The 22,668-nt window shown below is 50.2% G+C and overlaps 1 protein-coding gene across 1 annotated transcript in view; it reads right to left on the bottom strand.

Moving 5' to 3' along the window:
• The window catches only part of HGD (homogentisate 1,2-dioxygenase), a 172,340-nt gene extending 166,739 nt beyond the window's left edge, over window positions 1–5,601 (bottom strand). Inside the window, exon 1 of the mRNA XM_078656643.1 lies at window positions 5,458–5,601. Within this exon, the coding sequence (XP_078512769.1) occupies window positions 5,458–5,472 (15 nt within the window). The 5' untranslated portion in view covers window positions 5,473–5,601. The remainder of the gene's footprint in view (window positions 1–5,457) is intronic.
• Window positions 5,602–22,668: the final 17,067 nt, after the last annotated feature.

Genomic DNA, 22,668 nt, shown 5'->3' with positions numbered 1-22,668 from the left:
AAAGGGGTCTTCTTGACCTCTGCGTGACAGGTCTGTTCTGATTGGCAGCTCCCGCCGCACTGCTTCCGGGGAAAGAAGCGAACTCCACCTATGATGAAATCCTGACTTCAGCCCCCGTCAGCTTCTCCCTGGGTTAATAATCATCTCCGGCCAGCTGCTGGGCAGATGTTGGCGGGCGCCTCTGATTGGCTGGCAGGCACCCGCCCCCTAGTCAGTGCAAACTAAAGGGCAGCGGTGGACAGGCACTGCACGCATGCATTACAGTGAATATTCCATGTTTGCAGGAGCCTCTCAAACATGACCTGTTGTTGCAAACACAATAGTTGCCGTTCCACACAGGTGTGTGTGTATGCGCGGGGATTTTTGTAGGTCAAATGTTCAGAAACCAGATGTTGCTCCATCATTATAGAGCGCAGTTTTCGTTTCATATATTGTATTTTGTTTATTTTCTGTGAATGCGCTTTATAAAGCCTACTCAATACATAGAAACTACCCACGTCCTTTGGGAAGGCAGACACCGCCCAGCGCCTGCTGGGAGGGATTCCAGCCAAGAACGAGGACACTTGCAGTCGTCTTGGGCACTGTATTGTTATTGGGTTGATATAGCATCTACTACTCCTGAAGAAGGGGCTTTGAGGCGCTTTAAGGCCTAGGAGGATGCTCACTGAACACGACCCCTTGTCTTCTCCCAGAGACTCTATGAGGAGTTGGCCTGACGGCTAAGGCGCTCGACCTCGGACCTGGGGATCTGGGTTCGAGTCTTGGTAACAACGCCAAACATCCTGTGATTCTGGGCAAATCAATTTATCTTCCTGTGCCTAACAAAAATGAATGTGTGTCCTCGTGTAACGTAACTGGTGCTATGTAAAGCGCTCTGATACCCTATTCAGTTCGGGTCAAGTTCGCGCTATATAAAACTCTGCAAAAGAAAAACTTGAGAATGAGGGAAGACGCTCACTCTGCCATCTAGTTATGACTGATTGCTCAAACCTGCATTCCTTGCACACAACTCCAGATGGGACCTTCTTGCCCGAATCCAGATGTGGCCTAACGACCTAGGTGCAGTACTTTGGAGATGGCACAGATGTGACCTCCACAAACACCCCTGGCGCGGTCTCCAGAACCGAACGGAGTGGAGATGCGGCTTCCAGGACTGGACAGAGCGCCTAGACGCAGCTTCTAGACTCGGCATAGTGCCCCGGGCCACCCCCTGGACTATGGGGAGTGCATCTACAGCTGCAAGGCTGTTGGGGACTTGGCGGAGGTTCTTGTAGCCGTCGCCTGACTCTTCCAGACCTGGGACGCGGTCTCTTGGCGCCCCGCTGCACAGGGGTGTAGAATCGATTTGGAAGCAGTGGTGGACCTCTGCACGACGCTGCTGTGCTGCGCCATGGTGCCTGCTTTTCTTTTCTCGAAGCTGCTCTTCCTCCCAGACTCAGCCACTGCCTTCCTCTTCTGGGACGGCTGTCCTAATCCCTGTGCCAACTGGGGTGGTGTGGAGTGCAAAAAAACGATGGATTTAGGCCCAGATATCTGTACTGGGGTGAATATATGACATTGTTCTGCATTCTGTCCATCAACTGTGTTTTTTGCATTTGTCACCCCGAGTGGGATGGGTATGCTCAGACGTGAGTCCCATGCTCACTAAGCCACTGGAGTCAAGCAATCCTGGCTGATGAAGGCTGATAGCCAGAAACCGGTCCTAGGATGCTTGATTCCGGTCCAGGAAAGACATGGCTTGGCAGTTCGGGCTGGACTGTTCCCATGAGGCACAGGGTCAAGGCTGATTTGCATATGGCCATGTCTGAACTGGGGTGGTGTGGTGTGCAAAAAAACGATGGATTTAGGCCCAGATCTCTGTACTGGGGTGAATGTATGACATTTTTCGGCATTCTGTCCATCAACTGTTGTTTTTGCATTTGTCACCCCGAGTGGGATGGGTATGCTCAGACGTGAGTCCCATGCTCTCCACACCACTGGAGCCAAGCTATCCTGGCTGAAGACGGCTGATAGCCAGAAACCGGTCCTAGGATGCTTGATTCCGGTCCAGGAAAGACATGGCTTGGCAGTTCGGGCTGGACTATTCCCATGAGGCACAGGGTCAAGGCTGATTTGCATATGGCCATGTCTGAACTGGGGTGGTGTGGTGTGCAAAAAAACAATGGATTTAGGCCCAGATCTCTGTACTGGGGTGAATGTATGACATTGTTCTGCATTCTGTCCATCAACTGTTGTTTTTGCCCCTGTGCCGACTTCCCAGGACCTGCAGGATCCCGAGAGCGATCTGCGACTCTCTCATTTCCTCCCTCCTGAATCAACTACCTCCTTCCCCATTCAGCTCCGCTTTTGGGGTAGGTTTTTCATTGCTGGTTGTTTACACGGTTTTGTTGTTTTACCAGCATTCCCGCCATCTTGTTTTTGGGGTCTTTGTTCTCGTTCACCATCTTACAGCGCCCTTTTTCACCAGATTGGCCATTCGCACCTTTCTTGACCTCTCTGAGCCTCCGGACTGTTTTGACTTACTTTCCCAATTTTTTTTTCTTTCTGTCCACGGAAGTTCTCTACGCCATGACTGGACCATGACTAGACTATGACTCTGTAAATATGTAATATATAATTGTCCAAGCCAAATCGCTGTTAAAATGTAATCCTGAGTGAATATATAACTCTAACCACTAGTATATGTAGTAGAACTTTGTACTCACTACCATTCCTATGTGATTTTAGAGTTTATCCGTTTGTATCTCTTCCTTGAGTGACTTTACAACTTGTACAAATGCAATTTTTTTCTGTTTGTATCTCCTATGTACTCATGTAATCCAAAGTCCTTATGTAACGCAACTAGTTCTTTTGTAAAGCGCTCTGACACCTTCGGGGACTGTTTGCGCTATATAAAATCGCATTAAATAAACCCCCAGAGTTGGGTGCAGTGCTCCGTTTCAGACCTCTAGAACTCACGCGGCGCCTGTGATCTCATGAAAAGGCGACTTCTCCAGTTGTTAGGGCTGCACAATAAACACACACAGCGGTGTCTCTTGAGAAGGACACGGTGCTCAAGCCTGGGCCTGCAGAACAATCCATCAATCAATCAGTCATTTGTAAAGCGCACTACATACCCGCGAGGGTCTCAAGGCGCTGGGGGCACGCTACTGATCGAACAGCCAGGTCTTGAGTATCCTCCTGAAGGTCAGCAGGTCTTGGGTCTGTCGTAGGCTCAGTGGGAGGGTGTTCCATGTCTTGGCGGCGAGGTGGGAGAAGGATCTCCCGACGGTGGTTGTTCTTCGGATGCGAAGAAAACACTACATCCGAGATGGGACCTCCAGGGCTGGGGACAACACTCCAGGCGTGACACAACTGTACACAATGATCTACGGGTGGGCTCACACAACACAACTGCTGGGGGTATCTCAGGGCCGGCACTAGGCATGGGCAGCTGCCCAGGGCCTCGCAGTCAGCTCACCAGCATGGGGCCACGCACTGGTGATGCGTCCTGTCGGTTCCCTGGCGATCCATTTCAAAGATAGGTGTCACCTTTCTTTGAAATGGAGGGGCCCCCCTCCCCGGGCCTCTCAGGGATGGCATCTGGATACATAAGGGAGGGAGACGCTCCCTTCAATTGAAAGGAGACCCATTCACAGACACCGTGGGAGGCCCATTGTCCATCATTTTGGCGCCCCCATAGTTTTAACTTTTAGCCCACCTGCAATTCTCACACCTATCGGACTGAAGGTGTGAGAAATTCTTGTGGGTTCAAAGTTAAAGCTGTGGGGGGCGACAAAATGCGGGACAATGGGCCTCCCACAGTGTCTGTGAATGGTCTCCTTGCAAGGGGCCACTTACCTACATTAGAGGGGGCCTCGCACATTGATTTTTAGCCCAGGGCCTCGCAAATCCTAGAACCGGCCCTGGGGTATCTTCTAGGTGGGCAAATTGAAGTTTACAGGCTCCCAGGGCCTGGTACATTACTCCAGATGTGGTTTTCACGAGTGCACACGGTACTCCAGATGTGTGTTTCACAAGTGAACACGGTACTCCAGATGTGGTGTTCACAAGTGAACACAGTACTCCAGATGTGTTTTTTCACAAGTGAACACGGTATTCCAGGTGTGGTTTTCACAAGTGAACACTGTACTCCAGATGCGTTTTTTTCCACAAGTGAACACGGTACTCCAGATGTGGTTTTTTCACAAGTGAACACGGTACTCCAGATGTGGTTTTCATAAGTAAACACGGTGCTCCAGATGTGATTTTCACACGTGAACACGGGATTCCGGATGGTAAGGTAGTTAAGAGTAAACTGCGCTCTCTACTCAGTTATGGATGTAACCTCAAGTCTCAGGATTGACTCTGGCAGGATCAAGTCAGCCTTTCATCCTCCCGAGGCGGATTACACGTCTGCCATTGGCGCTTCAGAAATATATGTGTGACACCTCGGGGCCACCGGTTTGAATCACAGCATGGTCACTCAGCCTTTCATCCTTCCGAGGGCGATTAAAGGAGTACCATTGAATTGGGTAACGATAAATATCTGTTATTCATCGGTAAAACTCCTCAGGAGGCGAGCGAGCGCTTTTATTATTATTATTATTATGGAAATTTCTATTGCGCGACTAAAACCCGAAGGTATCAAGGCGCCTACCAAAAACAGATCAGAAAAGCTTTGTAAGTACAAACGTGGTATTACATTAGGAACTGGCACGAAAGCGCTTAGAAGCAGATCCATACTGTGGAAGGCGCTACGTTAATACACGTTGCTGTGAATATGTGAAACTACTTTCTTCCTCACAACAGGGACCTGTAAAAGTGATCGGGCCTCGACAGGGGGAAGTAAAGTGCTAAATTGTAACAAACAGTACAATACGGTACATACAGGGGCCCCTGGCTGTGAAAACACTACACAGCGCCAAGAATCTGTGCTTTATTTAATTGAAGGCGCCTTTCAAACGTGGCGCGTGTTCACTGCCACAGACGAGGGTGTCTTTTCACGCTTTCAGTTGCAGGCGGGAGGCAGCACCTTTGTCCGAACATATCCAAGTCCAGGAGAGCTGGGGCAGAGTCAGTCACAGACATTCCTACTGTCTCACCTCTGCACATAGGTCCAGATGTGTTGCGAAATGAAAATATACAGAGGTGTCGAATGTAGATCGGAGTGGGTGAGGGCAGATTGGCTTTCATATTTCCTGGCTATTCACAGATATTTTTTTTTTACATATAAACTAAAAGAAAACAATTTGCAATAGCCTCTATATCTGACACATAGCCTAACCCGTGGGCCTGCGCTGGACACCCTTTACATAACTTTCAGTTTTGCTAATGAGAGACCGCAGGCAATGGAAGGCGGAACCGTTTGCCCACTATCACTGGGTGTGTACGCGTGGCGCCGGGATTGGAGATCAGATCACCTGATGCTGACTTCCCACGGGATGTGTAATCAGCCAGTCTGAGCCGGGCACTCACCTTCAGCGCTGCCATTCCCTCGGGTGGCCCCCGTCTCCCACCAGGGGCTGCGGATTCCGGCACCGGTCTCTTCGGGGGCCCCTCGGCTCCAGGAAGTGAGTGTGCGGAGCTGGCTGTGCTGCAGCTCTCTCTGCTCGTGGGATTACAGTAGACTTCCAAAGTCTGGGTCTAACGAAAGCCAGGGCTGGGCCTCTGCTGTCCAACCCCGAACTTCCAAAAAGTTACTCCGAGGGGGAGGAGGGGGCGGAACGGCCCACGGCGTATCACCACGCAGGACTGGGAAGAGGCAGGGAGCCCTGCAAAACACACACCCCGGGCCCGGCTGGAGAGAACAGCCCTGCAGAACCGTTTAGTAGTGAAAATGTGAAACCGCATGCAGCCCCTAACTCCTTTCTGCCCAGAAAAACGCTTGAAACATCTCTAAGAAAACTCAGCGGGTTAATGCGCCTGCAGCAGAATACTTCAGTTTAGTGCTAGAATCGTGGATTTTTTTGCTGTACTGTTTTCACTTTCTTGAGTGTTTTTCCCTTGCACACGGGAGGTGCTCTCTGGCTTGGCTCCAGAGAGAGACAAATTAAGTAGCATGATGGTTTAAATTATGCATCAAAACGAGAAAAGAAAAAGATGGTGGAGCATTCTGTGAGTTTGGTGTCCTTCTGTTTCCTCTCTTTAACACACAGGCTTACAAAATGGATCACACAAGCTATGCCCTTTACAATGGCCTCTTAGAAATGAAAAGTTTCAGACACATGACACAATACAACCCCCATCTCTTTCATTCTTACAGAGACCTGGTTTAGTGACACATCTCACAACACATTTGTTCTTCCGCTTCCAGTCCTTTAAATGGAAATTTAGAAGCACAGGTACTCACTGGTTAGAGAGCCTGTTTGCTCCTGAGAAGTGCTGGTACTCATTGGTCAGAGTGCCTGTTTGCTCCAGAGAAGTGCTGGTACTCACTGGTTAGAGAGCCTGTTTGCTCCTGAGAAGTGCTGGTACTCATTGGTCAGAGTGCCTGTTTGCTCCAGAGAAGTGCTGGTACTCACTGGTTAGAGAGCCTGTTTGCTCCAGAGAAGTGCTGATACTCATTGGTTAGAGAGCCTGTTTGCTCCTGAGAAGTGCTGGTACTCATTGGTCAGAGTGCTGTTTGATCCCGAGAAGTGCTGGTACTCACTGGTTAGAGTGCCTCTTTGATCCCGAGAAGTGTTGGTACTCACTGTTTAGAGTGTCTGTTTGCTCCTGAGAAGTGCTGGTACTCATTGGTCAGAGTGTCTGTTCGCTCCTGAGAAGTGCTGATACTCATTGGTTAGAGAGCCTGTTTGCTCCTGAGAAGTGCTGGTACTCATTGGTCAGAGTGCTGTTTGATCCCGAGAAGTGCTGGTACTCACTGGTTAGAGTGCCTCTTTGATCCCGAGAAGTGTTGGTACTCACTGTTTAGAGTGCCTGTTTGCTCTCGAGAAGTGCTGGTACTCACTGGTCAGAGTGCCTGTTTTCTCCTGAGACGTGTAAATGTAAATGTAAATTGATACTTGTATAGCGCACTACTCACCCGCAAGGGTCTCAAGGCGCTTGTACGAATACCGCTGTTTAACCCATCCTGGATTTCCCTGTGAGGTGTCCACTCCTGGGCACCCCCAAGGTGGAGGCCAGGCATCCTTAGCGTTGTGGGGGCCGTTGTGGAGATTAAGCAAGCTAATGCCCAGAGTTGCAGAGTGGGACTCCATGATTGGAATAGGCACCGAGGCGAGAATTATCATGTCCGGGGAATTTTTGAGCCCAAGACCCACCGAGGCAGGGAATTGAACCCTGGTCCCGGGCTAGACCTCTGCATCAGGGTCTGCCGCTTTAACCATTGAGCCACACTTCTCCACGTGCTGGTACTCACTGGTCAGAGTGCCTGTTTGCTCCAGAGAAGTTCTGGTATTCACTGGTTAGAGAGCCTGTTTGCTCCCGAGAAGGGCAGGTACTCACTGGTCAGGGTGCCTGTTTGCTCCTGAGAAGTGCTGGTACTCACTGGTTAGAATGCCTGTTTGCTCCTGAGAAGTGCTGGTACTCACTGGTTAGAGTGCCTGTTTGCTCTCGAGAAGTGCTGGTACTCACTTGTCAGAGTGCCTGTTTGCTCCTGAGACGTGCTGGTACTCACTGGTCAGAGTGCCTGTTTGCTCCAGAGAAGTTCTGGTATTCACTGGTTAGAGAGCCTGTTTGCTCCCGAGAAGGGCAGGTACTCACTGGTTAGAGTGCCTGTTTGCTCCTGAGAAGTGCTGGTACTCACTGGTCAGAGTGCCTGTTTGCTCCAGAGAAGTGCTGGTACTCACTGGTCAGAGTGCCTGTTTGCTCCCGAGAAGGGCAGGTACTCACTGGTTAGAGTGCCTGTTTGCTCCTGAGACGTGCTGGTACTCACTGGTCAGAGTGCCTGTTTGCTCCAGAGAAGTGCTGGTACTCACTGGTCAGAGTGCCTGTTTTCTCCCGAGAAGGGCAGGTACTCACTGGTTAGAGTGCCTGTTTGCTCCTGAGAAGTGCTGGTACTCTCCTATTGAACGTATTGCAGTAGTGATGACAAGGGCAGGCACTCTCGCTTTCAAAAGAAAGTAGTGCAGGTCCTCAGTACCGGATAGTACCTGACCATTTTAAACACTGTCTACTTCCTCCCAGTTACTCCTCATCAGAAAGGACCGGGTAGGCAGGGTCGGGGGACGTATCCGCAGCCATCTTCAGAGACACACTGCAGTGCAGGGAGCTGCCTATGGCTCTTTTTCCCACAATCCAACCCCTCACTCTGGATCTAGGCGCTCAACACAATTCTCCTTTCAGAATAAATGCAACCTACCTCCCACCATGCAGTAACACAGCCTTTGTCGAGGAAAGCAATATCCTTGTAATTGACCAAACAACACACAATAACAAAGTGATCTTTCTCTTTTTTTGGGGGGGTTAACCTGGGCTGCTATGGGAATTCACAAGGACATATTACCAAGCCCATTATCGCCGCTTTAGCTGCAGTTTCCTGCCGATAAAAGCGGCGATAATGTATCGCCCTTTCTTGATAATATGGCCCCTAGTTCCCGAGGTCGAGCGCCCTAGCCATTAGGCCAACTCCTCTCCCCTTCTTGGAGACTTTAATCGTCACTGGGGCACCACAGAAGAGTCTGCAGAGAATCGCTTCGCAACCACTCTTCGGCAATGATCTGATCCAACATAATCTAAAACCAACACACACAAACGGTTCCATACTAGACCTAATTATCTGCAAAGAAGACCTGTTCTTAGTAAATGAGCCCATCCCGGTTGACTGGTCGTATCATTTCCTTATTCTTTTCACCTTACGACTCTCTCATAGCGTGCCAGTGCTCCAGCAGAAAAGAACAATTACCTGTATTCCAGTGGTGGCTGCTCCACGGCAGTATTGGTGGGCAGAGGGAGGGGGGGGTCTTAAGAAAGAAAAGAAAATATCACGTACTTGCCGGCCGGCTGCCACCTCTCCTCTTTCCTCTTCTGTCAACCGGACGCACACCGGCTCCCAGACTCCCTTAGCCAATCACGAAGCTGCTGTCACCAGCATCACTGCAGCGTTGTGATTGGTCGGCGTTCAGACAGGGAGTGGGATCCTGTGCATGTTCTTTACCCAGGCTGTGCAATACTGGAGATCATGCTAAGTGTGCATGACTGTTTGGCCAGCCAAACCGTCATGCGCACTTAAGTGCGCCAACCACTCCTCCCCTGCTGGCTGTGACAACAGTCAAAGCAAACAGAAGGAGATGATGAAAGGAGCGCTGAAACTTTTCAGACACTCACCCCCAGTCACAGATCTGGGTTGAATCCATCATCGTTTTTTAACTCACTTCACCACCCCAGTTCAGACCCAGCTATATGGGAACAGTCCAACCCGAACTGCCAAGCCAGGTCTTCCCTGGGCCGTAAACAAGCATCCTGGGACCGGTTTCTAGCATTTCAGCCGTCTTCAGCCAGGCTAGCTTGAATCCTGTGGCAAAGTGAGCAAGGGACCCACGTCTGAGCATACCCTGCCAACTTAGGGTCGTTAAATGGTTCAAATCATCCCTCATGGGCTGGCCACAAAGAATTAAAAGTGATGACTGTCTCTCAATACTGATGGTGGTTGAGCAAGGGGTCCCCCAAAAGGTCTAGATTTGCCCGACCACATTCAGCCTGTACATCAAGCCACTTGTAGTCCCCCTTAAGAAAGCATGGACTTTCTACCATCAGTATGCAAATGTCACACAATTATATCCGAAGGTCTCCTCGCCAAACAACATCTCTCTATTCGCCATCACTCTAAACGTGTTCAAAACTGGATGATATCTCATCTGCCCTTAGAAATCAACATTTATGTTACAATCCTGGATGGATACACTCAACATCCAGAACGGTAAACCCACCATCGTTGGCAGTGCCACATCCCTAAAATTCAACCTGGACAAGAAGCTCAATTTATAATCTCAACTCAGCACCATGGCCAAAAATGCACGCTATCAACTGCGTCGTCTCTGGGGTAATCCACCGCTGCCTTCCACAGTAGGATCTTAAATCTCTTGCTCATACACTGGTTCTCTTTTGAATCGACTATTGTAACTGTCTCTTGACTGGTCTTCCCAAAATCTATCTCACCACACTGAAATCAATCCTATACTCGGTAGCACGCTTTGTCTCCGGGTGCAAAAGGAAAGGAAACATCACACCTATGCTGGACTCTCTCCGCTGGTTGTCCATTGAAGCCAGGCCTAAATACAAGACTGATTGCAACACTTATAATTCTCTACACACATCCACTCCTCGGTACTTGGTGGTCAAACTCAGGTTTCCAGGAAGTTCTAGAGCACTGTGAAATGCCAAAGTTTTGCTACTAGAATACCCAACTTTAAAAAGGAACAACTACTGGCACAATCCTTCTCGGGTAGTGCAACTAGAAGTTGGACCTCACTACCACCAGACCTACCCACTAGCACCTAGCTGGCAACTTTCAAAACAGAACAGAAAGCCCTCCTCCTTCAACAATGTTTTAGCTAAGATATTGCAGCTAATCCTCTCCAGTGAGAGCATGTTCGCTTGAGCCAGATAGCACAGAACTACACTACCTCCATTTCATCAGAGACACATAACGCTTTCAGCGCTCTATATATGGCTTGCACTATTTGTTGGAGAAGTCAGTGGAACTGAGCTCAACATAGGAGAAAGAATGCCCAGCTGGAAAGATATCCACCTGATCCCCTGCAATGATGGGCTTTGGGACTTTGACTCCAGTTGACCCCCGGGACTAGTATGGGCCAGAGGGGCCGCCTCCTCATGCCCCCTGAGGAACAATTGGGGAACTGACTTGCTAGGCAACCCTGGCGGGTTTCCTTGGGACTTTTGGAACTCTGCTGACAGACAGGTACCCTTCAAGAAGCCAGGAGTTCTGGCCTAGGGTGCCAGAAAATGTAGCTCCCCATGAAAAATGACCAGTGGGAGGTCTGAAAAAAAGGCAACGGGTGGCTTTCTGGCATAGGATGAAGCTTGGTCCTCCGGGAGACCGAGCGGAGAAGTGCGAGGGCCTTCACTGGATTTTGCTAAAATACCCCCAGGGTAGGTCATGGCTCAATGGTTGGCGCAACCACACTGTCTTGAATGGTTAAAATCTAATGGGGGACATGTGTGGTGCCCCCTCCCTGAGCTCAATGATGGCCCTGGAAGCCCTATCTCCCCAGGGCTGATGGATCCTCAAATCGGTCCCGGGACCCATCCCTTGGGTTATAAACTTTAGGACCTGGAGCTTTGCCTGCCCCGTGCCTGGGGAGTGGGGTGCAACGCCCGCGGACAGGAGAGAGTGAACTGCTCCTGCTAGCAGGTGGGAGCTGAGGAATGTTTGTAACTCCCGCCCTGGTGGGAGCACAGGAAAGTGTGTCAGCTCCTGCGCAGCATAATAAGGAAGAGTGCTGCATACAGGGAGCCCGCAGGCTGGGCCGTTTCTACCATTAGGCAAGACTAGGTGGCCGCCTAGAGCGGCAAAAGGGTAGGGCGGCAAACATTTTTATATCTAAGGCATTAATTCTTCTAGCCTGGATGACAGGGGGAGAGAGTGATGGTAGTAAAAGGGAGGGGGCGGCATTTTTCAATTCTTGCCTAGGGCGGCAAAACACCTAGAAACAGCCCTGCCCGCAGGGGCGGTGGGGACTTGACACCCCAACGCCTGCAGCCCTCCAGTTCCTTCAAAAAGCTTGTGGGTGTCCCAGGTGGGACCAGGGCACCCCAAATCAAAAACTAAAGTGCTAGGTGACACAAGGCTGCATTAAGGAGGAGAGCAGCATTTGACGTTCATTCACTATGCAAGCCCAGGAGCATGGAGCACCCCAGCGAGGGGGTTACCAATTTGCAAATTGTAGTTAGTGTCCCCAGAAATGGCAGGGGCATGGCATGACTAATGGCTGTGAAATGTGTTGTGGGGTTTGCATGGATTGCAGCAGCCCACAAGAAGGTTGTAAAAAAACACAGCATACCTTTCCCATAAGTTTAAGCCCCTGGCCCCGGTAGAGGTTCACCGTGATTTTAAGCACTTCTAGAGGCTTGTGCTTTTGTACAGAGGCCCCTTAGTACATGGGCATCTAAGGCTAGTTCTATGAATGCAGTAGCAGACTAATAAAAGTAACTCTGGGACACAAATCTTTAGATATAATGCTTGATGGACAAGGATAATGGTTGACAATGCAAGATCTTCCAATATAAGAACATTTGGAGCATATTTGCACTGACGTCATTGACTTAAGCTGGGATGCATTGATGATTTATAGCATGTGATTGCTTTTACTGATGTTGTAACAACCTGACAAACTCAGTAGGCATGCCTTGTTGATAAAGACACCCCCTTATACGTGATTTTGCATCTATTATAGGGGGGGAGATGGGTATTGTGGTTCTGAGATTAAGGACACACTAGGGGTGTAACATGATATGACAGTGACATCAAAGGTATTAACATCTACCCGAATGTACATATTTGTAATATAATGCATAGTATTTAGTAGTAAAAGTGGATAGGAGCACACTGCTTGTATGTAACAGCGCCATTACCCCATAGCGTCTTGGTAGTTATAGTTTAGTTTGTCACAGAAAGTTCATATTTTTTTCCAGCTAATGCAGTCTTTCGAAATCGTATCTCTAGACACCAGTGTTTCGGGATTCCTCCCTCATCAGTAGAGAATGTTTACGGGTTGCTGGACATGCTGCCAATTTTCTCAGGTATAATCCTATTCATAGCTTACAGGCGTTCCAAAGCTCATCAGCTTGGCGGCGGCTCACAAGAGCCTTTTATCAGTGAAAGTGGGTAGGCGCGCACTGCTTGCATGTGACAGTGCCATTACCCCATAGCGTCTTGGTAGTTGTAGTTCAGTTTTTCACACAAAGTTCATATTATTTTTCAGCTAATGCCGTCTTTCGAAATCGTACCTCTAGACACCTGTGTTTCGGAATTCCTCTCATCAGTAGAGAATATTTACGGGTTGTTGGACATGCTGCCAATTTTATCAGGTATAATCCCACTCATAGCGTGCAGGCGTTCCAAAGCTCGTCAGCTTGGGGGCTGCTCATAAGAGCTTTTATCAGTGAAAGTGGGTAGGAGCGCACTGCTTGCATGCAACAATTGTTGTAAAAAGTAAGAAGTCTTATAGGACAACTTTATAAAGGTTCAAACGGAGAACAAATAAGGTAAGTTAATTCCAAATTAGAATCCCACTGAGGCATGATAAACGGAGTGGGAGGATATTTGTTAGGAAGTCCCTTAATAAAGCATAACACTCTATGGGAAATAAATTGAGAAAGTTGATCGGGTAAACGAAGGAATGCCGAAAGGGCAGCCAAATATCCCTTAACTGTACAACCTTGTTGTGCTAGGGATAGCGCAAAATGTAAAATATCAGACAAATGGGCCTTTAATGGGTCAATAGAGGTTTCTTCACACCACTTTACAAACTTAGCCCATCTGCCAGCATAAAACGACTTGGTGGATTGTCTGGCTGATAAAATAACATCCACCACATCAGGGGGGATAGAAAAGAACTCAGGTTACTCTGTTCAATCTACAGGCATATAGATGCAGGCTCCTGGGGTGTAGAGGAGGTCTGCCCTGTGAGGGAGATGGAGTGGACGGCTGTGATGGTGGGCGGTCGGCTGGCTGGAAAAGCAGGCAAGGAGGCCGGATATAACGTGCAATTGTGAGGTTTATTGATATACTGAGAGTCCTGTGCAACAGAGTCCAAAGGGGTGTGAGGGGATCCGAAGGGGTATTCGAGTTCTGAGAAGAAGGGGTGGTTCTTGGGATGTAGGTCCGGGTCTTCGTGTAGTGCCGGGTCTTCGGATGTAGAGCCGGGTCTTCGGATGTAGAGCCGGGTCTTCTGGTGTAGATCCGGGTCTGGCTCAAGGAGTCCACCGGAGGGCAATGAGAGAAAAACAGGAAAGGAGCCGTTAGTCCCACTGGATCGGACTCTAAGGGCCTCCACCAACACCGGGTCGTGAGGAGTGGTAAGAGATATTGTGAGGAAGGAAGGGTATGGGGGTTCTGGATACGGATACAAAGGCTAAGGGCGGTGTATGAGACGTGTTGGAGGGGGGGGGTTGGTTAGTTCGTAAGGGCTATCTACAAAAAAAGTGCTTTACAGGTATATACAGTGACCTGACAGGGTTAGCGTGCCTAAGTCGTGCTACAATTAGAAGAAAACAGTACTCTATGCTATTTACAGGCACCTAATGTGCAACAGAGAAGCGAGGGGTTACTCACGGGCTCCGCCGCAACTCTCCGGGTGAGTTGCGGCTGCTCTTCAGCTTCCTCCCGGGGGACTCCACCAGTCCTCGCACCACTCGTCTTCTTCTCCGCCGTATTCTCCGCTCGATTCCTCCTCTCCGGTCACAAGCTCCTGCCACGATCTTCCGACGCCTTCAGTCTCTCTGCTTCCGCCTTTTCTTTCTCCGGCCGGCGTCGGGGAGGCTGGACTTCCGGGGTCAGATGGATGCACTTCCGGTTCTTGGTCGTTCCGGATTGGGTCCTGCAATACAGAGAGGGGAGGGGTTCTGGGAGTCAGGGACGCCGTTGCTGTCGGATCCGCTACACAAGGTGAGAGCGTTAACGGGGGCGGCTCTGATGGTGTACGGGACAGGGTCCCGGGGGTCGTCTCCCGAGGGGCCATTTCACAACGGCACAGTGAGAGGTGAAGAAGGTCTGGGTACCATAGCCTTAATGGCCAATCCGAGGCTATTAATATGACTTGGGCCCGTCTTGGCAAATCTTCCTCAGAACCCGAGGAGTAAAGGGTATGGGGGAAATCGTGTAAAACAACTGGGTGCTCCGGTCTGATTGAAATGCTCCAGTGCTCCCTGCATGGGATACTGGAGGCTGCAGAATGACGGACAGTGTGTGTTCTTGTGAGTGGCAAAAAGGTATTTCTGATGGGTTCCATATAGGCCAAAAATTTGTTGAACCACTTACGGTTGGAGACGCCACTGGTGATCGTCTGAAAAATGCAGACTGAGACTGTCCACACGCACGTTTAGAACCCCGGCCAGGTGATTTGCCATGTTTCAAATCTGAAGGACCTGAGCCCAGGACCACATTTGTAGAGCTTTGCTGCAGAGAGGTTACGACCCTCTTGCACCATGTTTATTTATGTACCACATCACTGTAGTATTGTCTGTTAAGACTTGAATGGACTGACTACGAATAGAAGGGAGGAAGGCTTTGAGAGCCAAAAGTATCACCCTCAATTCCAACAGATTGATATACAACAATCGTTCTTTTAGAGACCAAAGACCTTTGATCTCCAGATTCCCGAGTTGAGGTCCCCACTCTAGAGTGGCGGCATCAATTATCACTGTGGAAACATGAGAAGGAGGGAGAAACGGCTTCCCTTGCGACAGATTGCCAGACACTCCCCACAATTGAAGGTCCGTTGCAATGTCCCTGAAGCTCTTGACCAACTCCTTGAGATCTATGTTCTGATGAAACCACTTCCTGCAGGGACACTACTGGAGGCGCCTCAGGGCGACTGACACCGGACGCTGAGGATTACGGTTTGATCCCTGGGTCCGGCGGCAGGGGTCTGCTCAGCACCATGTGACTCTGGGCAATAGCTCGCTTAATCTTCCCAACGGCCCCCAGCGCCGGGATGCCTCCGGGTAGCTGTGCGCTTTACAAATACTGGATTTACATTTATATGTGTGTGACCAGGGGCCGGAAGGGGTTCCATATGATTCAACATCCCCTCGTTGTCTGTTACCCTCTTTATCTCCACTGCAGCAGCAACCGGAGAGCTGGACAGGAGGGTCTCCGGATCCTTCGGCAATCCAAAGCGAGGAGGGGGACTGTTTCTTTAACTGGACGGAGTTTGAGACCGGACACGCCCCCTGGTCAGCTGATTCCCAGGAAGTAAAAGCCGTCTCCCCCGAGAGAGTGTGTTGTTCACAACCTGGAGAAGACGAGGAGGTTTGGAGAAGAGGAGCAGGCGTGCAGTCGAGGAGAGGAGCAAGCGGGGAACAGCGAGAGCAGCGAGAGACGGAAGGAGAAGCCACCGAAGAGACGAGGCCAGCGAGTGCCGAGCCAGGAGGCCAACGACAAGGCGCTTCGCCCAGCCACGCTTCAAGGGAAGTGTGGCTCAGCCAGGTACGTGATCGTATCGTGGGCTGGGCGGGTAGAAGAGGTCGGAAACATCCATAGAGCACCCGACGTCGTCCTCCCTGCACTGGTCCCCATTCCCTTCTAGCACTAGCGACACGCCGTATTGTTCTTTCACGTGTCTCCTCTCACTCCCTTTTCCCAAGCACGCTGAGTGAATCAGAGCCCTTTACTCAGAGCCTTTCTTTTCTTTACATGTGTGCTGAACCCGACGCTCAAGACGGAAGCAAGGGCGACTACATCTCCCAGGATTCCACGGGAGGGAGGAAAATCCGGTCTCGACCAGAGGAAAGAGAGGAGTTCCCCAGCGCGTCGGGACAGCGAACCACCCCTACCACATAATAGGAATGTGCCCAGGCGCAGACGACTGTTAAAATCAATAAAACCTGCCTTACCTCAACCCAAAGCCTACGTGTTTACATCCATCCCGCCACAATGTGCCAGCATGCATGGGTGACCAACTGAATGCAGGAGGCTATCAGATCTAGCAGGCATAAGACCTTCAGGACTGGAGCCATAGTTCCACTCTGAAACATCGGAATCATAGCCTGAATGTCCAGAATCCTCTGAGGAGACGGGTAGGCTCGATTCACTGTAGTGCCCAGTACTGCCTCAAAAAACACGGTGCGCCTTGTGGGCTCTAAGTGGGACTTGGGCTTGTTGATGAAAAAGCCCACGTTGAACAACAACTGAGTTGTCAACTGCAAATGATACAACACCAACTCTGGAGTCATGGCATTGATCAGCCATTCTTCCGGGTAAGGGAATACCTGCCTTCCCCACCTTCTGAGATGCGCTGCAACCACCATCACCTTTGTGAAGACTCGAGGTGCGGAAGGAAGACTATACAGGAGGACCGCAAACTGATAATGTTGAGACCACACCGTGAAGCGGAGAAACTTCCTGTGTGATTGTAGAATGGGGATGTGAAATACGTATCCTGGAAATCGTTCAAAACCAATCAATCAATCAATCAATCATAGCATTTGTATAGTGCACTACTCACCCGGGAGGGTCTCAAGGCGCTTGGGGAAGGGGGCAGCTACTGCTCGAACAGCCAGGTCTTGAGCTGTCTCCTGAAGGCGAGATGGTCCTGGTTCAGCCGAAGGTGGATGGGGAGGGAGTTCCACGTCTTGGCCGCCAGGTAGGAGAAGGATCTTCCTCCGGCGGTGGCTCTTCGGATGCGTGGTACGGCGGCGAGGGCGAGGCTAGTGGATCGTAGCTGGCGGGTGGGCGTGTAGAAGGTCAGGCGGTCGTTGAGGTACTTGGGGCCCAGGTCGTGGAGAGACTTGTGTGCGTGGGTGAGGAGCCTGAACGTGATCCTCTTGTTGACGGGGAGCCAGTGCAGGTCCCTCAGGTGGCCGGAGATGTGGCTGCGTCGGGGGATGTCCAGGATGAGTCGGGCGGAGGCGTTCTGGATGCGTTGGAGTCTTTTCTGTAGCTTGGCTGTGGTGCCGGCGTAGAGGGTGTTTCCGTAGTCCAGTCGGCTGGTGACGAGTGCCTGGGTGACCATCTTCCTGGTTTCGGTCGGGATCCATCGGAAGATCTTGCGGAGCATACGCAGGGTGTGAAAGCATGATGAGGAGGCGGCGTTGACATGTCTGGTCATCCAGAGGGAGGAGTCCAGAATGAAGCCCAGGTTGCGTGCGTGGTCTGTTGGCTTGGGAGTGGTGCCCAGGGCGGGGGGCCACCAGGAGTCGTCCCAGGCGGAGGGTGAAGATCCCAGGATGAGGACTTCCGTCTTGTCTGAGTTCAGTTTCAGGCGGCTGTTCTTCATCCACTCGGCGACGTCTTTCATCCCTTCGTGTAGGCTGGTTCTGGCGGTGTCGGGGTCTCTGGTGAGTCTTACTTTTCCAGTGCAAGAAGCACCTGTGCTAGGGTCAGCATTTTGAACTTCTTCCTTCTTGAGGAACCAGTTCAAAATCCTGAGACCTAGGATCAGAAGTAACCAACCGTCCTTTTTTGGGAATCAGGAAGTACTGAGAATAGCATCCCTGACCCCATTCCTGCTCTGGAACCAACTCCACTGCGCCGTTTCGAAGAAGGGATTGAACCTCTGTTGGAGGAGCACAAGATGTTTGTCTGAACAAAAATCTTTTTGGGGAAGAAAGGGTGGGGGAAACTCCTGGAAGGGTAGGGTGTACCCTTTTCCTACAATATCCAATAGCCAAAGATTTGTTGTTATGGTTCTCCTCTGTGTAAGAAAATGGGACAACCGTCCTCCCACTAGGCATGCATGTTCCAAGACAGCAAAACTAGGTCAGCTTTCTAGGACTTTGGCAGAGGAGGAAGATGGATGATGGGAAGAACCTCGTCTACCTCTGCCCTGCCCTTTATAATTCCTATAGAGGGCATTGGACAGCTGCTGGTATTGCTGTCTTCCACAAAAGGAGAAGTTCCAGTCAAACTCCCAGAAACTCATAACCGGCCTGATCTCTGGGCTGTGAGTGGATGGCCCGAATATCTTGCTGTCGCTTTACTATCCTTCAACCTCTCCAAGGTCGATTCAGCTTTGACGGCAAACAGTCTCGACCCATCAAATGGCAAATCCATCAGGGTAGAATGGCTGTCGGGTGAGAAACCAGACCCCCTCTGGAACTAATGTCAGCATGCAGACAAGGGCCTCTTATAGCTCCGATGATGTCACAGGCAGAATGACGTCTTGTCGCTGTGGGACAGCTGGAAAGAAAAGTTTCAGTGGAATGCTGGCACATTTGGATATTCAAAAAGATGAGGAATCCACAGGTAGAAGTTTCCATCAGAAATGGCTCTTTGTTAGTGCCAGGAAAGAGTCCCACAAATGGGTTGCAAAGGTTCCACTGATGGTTTCCAAACAATTCGTAAGAGAAGCAGTGGCATAATGGGAGCCAGTGGAGCAGAGGCACCTTATCTGTTGTTCAGCTCTGGGTTCTAGTTACATGATGACCGTCAGAACCCCTTTTCAGAGGGCCATGGGCCACGTAGGGGTGACTGGGCTCAACTGTGGTGATTGAGGCCTTTATTCCTGATGTGCCAGGGCCTGGATCCTGAGAAACTGAACCAAGTACCCCTTCTGCACTTGACTCTCCGTGGTAGCTGTGGTCGAGCAACCTAAAGATCCCTTGGGGAGAAGTGTAGATACAGATCAGTCAACTCAACTCATAACTCAAAAAGCACACAGTAATGAAAATAAATCAATATCCAGTCAAATACTTATTTTTAGATTAAAAATAAGTGTTTTATTTCTAACTCTACATAATTAAAGTAAATGTAAATTGATACTTGTATAGCGCACTACTCACCCGCAAGGGTCTCAAGGCGCTTGTACGAATACCGCTGTAGAACCCATCCTGGCTTTCCCTGTGAGGTGTCCACTCCTGGGCACCCCCAAGGTGGAGACCAGGCATCCTTAGCGTTGTGGGGGCCGTTGTGGAGATTAAGCAAGCTATTGCCCAGAGTTGCAGAATGGGACTCCATGATTGGAATAGGCACCGAGGCGAGAATTATCAGGTCCATGGAATTTTGAGCCCAAGACCCGCCAAGACGGGGAATTGAACCCTGGTCCCGGGCTAGACCTCTGCATCAGGGTCTGCCGCTCTAACCATTGAGCCACACTTCTCCACAATAATACAACATTCATAAGCAATAGCACTATCCCCTTGAAGTTGGGGCTCTAGTGTTTCTCTGGCATGTCCCTGTCCCACCTGCTCTTTGTAACGTTTTCGGGGTTATTCTCCATTCACTGGTGGCCGTGTCCAGGGAATGCTCACTAGTAGGCCTTACTCAAGAGTCCATTCTGACTCTTAGGAATTAGTCAAAAGTGTCTGTGGTGCCGCAGCACCTATAGCAGCAAGTCCCCAAGGGCCATATAGGCCAGTATCAAGTGTTATCCGCTCCAGCAGCGAGTAAGCGATCAGCATCTCAGCGGGTGCCCCAGCCACGGACACTCATGTTGCTGCAGCCCTTATTGGTGGAGTCAGGCTGCATGCAGGAGGAGCCATTATCCAACAGTCGTGGGCTCTCCAAGAGCTTACATGGCTAGCTCTAGGCGTGAATGGAGGTGCTCTGGCGCTTCCTCCTCCACGGTAAGTTGAATGCTCCCCACCATGGGAGGAGTGTTGTTCCTGATCTGGTCCCAGTTAGGTTGATGCAGTCACGGTGTCCTCCTCTGTTCATGGGCAGTTCAGGGGGAAGTTCTTCGATGCATGGTCTGGACCCATGGGTCGCCTTTCAATTCACGAGTGCAGCCTGAACTCCGAAAGTTAATTAGTACCAGCATCCCCTTCTGGCATGGAGATTGTCACAGTACCACACACAAGGCGTCATCCCTTCCTGCATGGCAGTCCACACCACGGCGACCCCTCTTGGCATAAACGGTCACCGCTGGGCCCAGCAACTTTCTCGCCACTTGTTGGCAGTGTTCATTTCCAAAGCGGCTCCTTCTTGCATAAGGGGCCGTCGCAACTGTGCGGTACAGGCTTCACGCTCCCCGCACAGCACTTTGCTAATAACTGTCTTCATGGTGGCTCTCTCTTGACATATAGGGGCCGCCAACCTTATTCAGCACAAGGGCAACAACCTGTTCGGTGCACAAGCTGTCAGCTTACACCTTACACAGTGAGTCCTTTAGACAAGGCTCCCCATAGACCACACGCCTTTCAGTGCTCTCCCTCACAGGGCACACTGGTCTTGGCAAGCAGGCAGATGCTTGTGCTAAAGGCTTCAGACCAAGTGGTCTTGGTTTCTCTGGGTGATGTCCCATCACCCAGCAGGGTGACTAGCAGTCTTTGGCCTCCAGTCCTGGTCACAGGCAGAAGTCTTGCAAAGTTTTCCTTTCACACACAGCCTGCCTGGCTACTTGGCAGATGACAATTTTTGGTGTTTCAACCAGCCCTTCTTATAGTCCATTTCCAAACACCAATTATGATTTAGTACTGGGGCTCTGCTTCTTTGCACCCTTCTTTCTCTCTTTTCCTGTCACAGCAGGAGGGACTCTGAAGCTGATAGTCCCACAACACAGGCCATGAGAGTGACTAAAATCACCCCTGAATGTTGGTCGCAGTGATATGTGCACCAACAGGTTAATCCCGAGCCCCCTAGTCCTACTCCTAATCATTCTGTTATCAGCCCTATCTTCTTCGTGAGATGGGTCCATGCCCCTTCCTGGTAATCTCTCACTGGATCAAAAAGCAACCTTTGAAGTGCACAGGGGGAGTCTCAATCTGTCTGGGGGATTCCTCTATTCTCAGATCTTCACCAGGCAGGCCTGAGCTTCCCAAAATGGAACCGAGCGCCCTGCATGTAATGTACAATTACAGGCACACTTACACTATAAACCCAGAGCAAACACACTGTCCAGTACTGTTACCTCCTTGTATTGTGCCACTATAGACACATACATTCGGCCCACACACTGAATCTGCACGCACTGGTCAGCACTGTAGCATTTTCGTATTGTGCCATGGTGTGCTACTTGCAAGTACACACATTGCCAGCACACACTTTCACCATTCGTGCACTGCACAACACTTCACCCTTCATGAAGTGTACTTTGTGCAAGCACACTTACATCCAGCACATGCAATCAGCACACATGCACTGTACAGCACAACATCTTTGTGTGTCCCTTGTAGGTATACATCCCACCAAGCTCTGCATACAGTATCCTTCCCGGGCACATGTGCATCCAGGTCAGTCACTACTCTTACGCTGCGCCGCACTTCACATCCAACATACAAAATATGGCGGTCCGCCTGATTTGTAATTTACCCGCCAGATCCTCAGCCTCTTCCCACTTGCGCAATCTACACTGGCTACGGATCGAGAGCAGGGTCAAATTTAAGGCTTTATGTTTTATGCATAAAATTCTGACCGGAAAGGCTCCTCTCTATTTATCTGTTCTGGTGCAGCAATATCTTCCACCGCGCACACTTAGGTCCTCCACCCAGAATAAGTTCAGGATTCCACGCATCAAGAGAGCAAAAATGGGCGGCCGCTCTTTTGCTCTGCTGGCGCCCTCTCTTTGGAATTCTTTACCCCCCCCCTCTGCGTTCCGAAATGTGCTTCCTTACCTTTCGTAAGGGAATTAAAACCTGGCTTTTTAATATGTAAGTTTGCTGATTTCTATCCCTCCTATCTATAATATTGTTTCACACCCATAGCGCCGGGAAACCTACGGGTAGCTGTGCGCTCAAGAAATGTAATAATAATAATAATAATAATAACCAATGTAGGCTAGGGGCTGAGTTTAGCACAGAGCAGTGGTGCTTTAAAAAGGTGAGTTAAGCGGTAGGCCTCACTCCAGGGACAGAGGCTACAAAGGACTGATTCACTCGTACTAATCACTACATGGTATGCTGCCACCACCGCGCTCATGCTGCTTAACTTTTGGTGAAGGCAGTATCCTTCCACCACTATGAGAATAGTGCTATGGGTACTCCTCTCGGTCCAACAAGACCACAATCCATGAGACAGGTCTATGTCATGGCGCACATGCATGATCCATGTTTGATTATGACAACAATAATTAGCACAGCAGGTCTTTTCTATTGGTCTGTTAAATTGTCATTCACACTTTGCTTCCG

The sequence above is a fragment of the Lissotriton helveticus genome, chromosome 8 (genome assembly GCF_964261635.1).
Source record: "Lissotriton helveticus chromosome 8, aLisHel1.1, whole genome shotgun sequence".
Taxonomy (NCBI): Eukaryota; Metazoa; Chordata; class Amphibia; order Caudata; family Salamandridae; genus Lissotriton; species Lissotriton helveticus.
The sequence above is the reverse complement of the archived record's forward strand: the minus strand, read 5'-3'. Positions and strand labels throughout refer to the sequence as shown.